Source organism: Acanthamoeba castellanii (assembly GCF_000313135.1).
Source record: "Acanthamoeba castellanii str. Neff unplaced genomic scaffold scf7180000084726, whole genome shotgun sequence".
NCBI lineage: Eukaryota > Discosea > Longamoebia > Acanthamoebidae > Acanthamoeba > Acanthamoeba castellanii.
In genome coordinates, this window is record NW_004457464.1 from 30,351 (window position 1) to 31,938 (window position 1,588).

The 1,588-nt window shown below is 63.4% G+C and overlaps 2 protein-coding genes across 2 annotated transcripts in view; both read left to right on the forward strand.

The window, feature by feature from the left end:
• Positions 1 to 110: 110 nt before the first annotated feature.
• On the forward strand, positions 111 to 543 carry ACA1_162110 (uncharacterized protein; the record flags this gene model as incomplete). The annotated part of the gene is made up of 2 exons (XM_004340027.1): positions 111 to 297; positions 374 to 543. The coding sequence occupies 2 exons, from the start codon at positions 111 to 113 to the stop codon at positions 541 to 543; spliced, it is 357 nt and encodes a 118-aa protein (XP_004340075.1).
• Positions 544 to 746: 203 nt separating this feature from the next.
• ACA1_162120 (uncharacterized protein) overlaps positions 747 to 1,588 on the forward strand; it is a gene marked incomplete at both ends in the record, with an annotated part of 4,693 nt that continues 3,851 nt past the window's right edge. Inside the window, 3 exons of the mRNA XM_004340028.1 lie at positions 747 to 896; positions 932 to 982; positions 1,162 to 1,585. Of these exons, the coding sequence (XP_004340076.1) occupies positions 747 to 896; positions 932 to 982; positions 1,162 to 1,585 (625 nt within the window). The remainder of the gene's footprint in view (positions 897 to 931; positions 983 to 1,161; positions 1,586 to 1,588) is intronic.

The window sequence follows — 1,588 nt, forward strand, 5'->3', positions numbered from 1 at the left end:
GATGGGCGCGTGGCTGGCAAGCACTGCTGGATACGTGCGACCTCTCACACAGCCCCGGCCTCTGCTTTGACTTGGACTTGACCTGACTTGACCTTTGACTTTTGACTTGAATGGAGTGGACCGGCGCAGGTGTTGCGGACCAGCGGACGTGGGGCTGGTACCCCAACGGCCTGTTGGCCATGGCGCACAGCCCTGGCATGACCCACTTTGCGCCGCCGTATCGCAAGGGCGACCGGCTGGGCCTTCACGTCGACCTCGGCCAGCACAAGATCGCACTCTACAAAAACGGAGTCCAAGGTACCCGCCGCACACGCACCACCGCACACGACACGACACACGCACACGCACTCATGGTTGGGGGGGGGAGCATCAGTGACGCCAACCATCTACGATCCAAACCTGCGCGCTGGGGAGAGCGAGGCGCTGTTCGCCGCGATGTGCTGCCACTCTGCGGACTGCGTGGCGACGTTCGCTGTGTGCCCCAAGCTGCCCCCCGTACGCGACTACCTCCACACCATGGCCAACCTGGCCATGCCCTTCTGATTGCGCACTCGCTCTGGATATCAACCACGTGTAACGCCGATTCATTTTTAAGGCAAGCCGGCCATTGGTGCGTTATTTTGTAACCTTGCAACGTGGCCACCCCAATCACCAAAAGAAACGACCCTCTTGCTTAGGTTGTCGGCCGCTCCCTCTTCGTCTACGGTTCCAACATCAACACACACGCACAGAGAGAGAGAGAGAGAATGCAGCATTCGGCCGTTAGAGAGGCCCAAGGCGAAGAGGGGCATTGGCTCATGACCCACGCCTCCCAAATACTCCTCATGGCCGTCAGCACGTTCGTTTACACCCTATACAAAAAGGTCATCGACGAGTTTGCCGACTCGGTCGTAAAGGTAACTCCCCTTTTGCCTCCACTGCCCATCGCCAGCTATTGAGTGTTCTCGTGGTCGACCTACAGGAGCTCAAAAGATGGTTCTCGGTCCCCAAGCCCCCTCCGAGCCCCCTGCCAAGCCCCCGGCCAAGCCCCCCGCCGAGCCCCTTGCCAAGCCCCCTGCCAAGCCTGCCCGAGCCCCCCGCCGAGCCCCCTGCCAAGCCCCTTGCCAAGCCCCCTGCCGAGCCCCCCGCCGAGCCCCCCCGTCGTCCCCGAGCCCCCCCAAGCCCAAGCCCAAGCCCCTCATCCGCCCTCCCGTGGTGCCCCGCCCCAGCCCTCCATCATTCATGCGCGACACGCTCGAGTTCGAGAAGAAGGGCAAAAGTGTCACGCCAACCACACTGCGCCAGTCGCTCAAGTACGCCGACGTGGCGGATGCGGCCGGTGCGAATCCCAACCCGATCAAGCGCGCCGGTGACGCGATACTCGAGAGCGGGATCGAGCAGCTGCTCGCCAGTCTTCAGCCCGACCACATCAAGCAGGTCTGCGCGGTGACGCACACATTCGGCGGCGACTTGGCGCAACTGCGCGAGGCCATCGTGGCCCAGTACTTGGCCTCCGGAGGCGGCAGCCTCGCGCGCTTCATCGAGGAGTGCCCGGCCCCGCTGCAGAGCGCGTTTCAGCGGGTCCTGCGGCTCAAGAAGAACGCGCGTG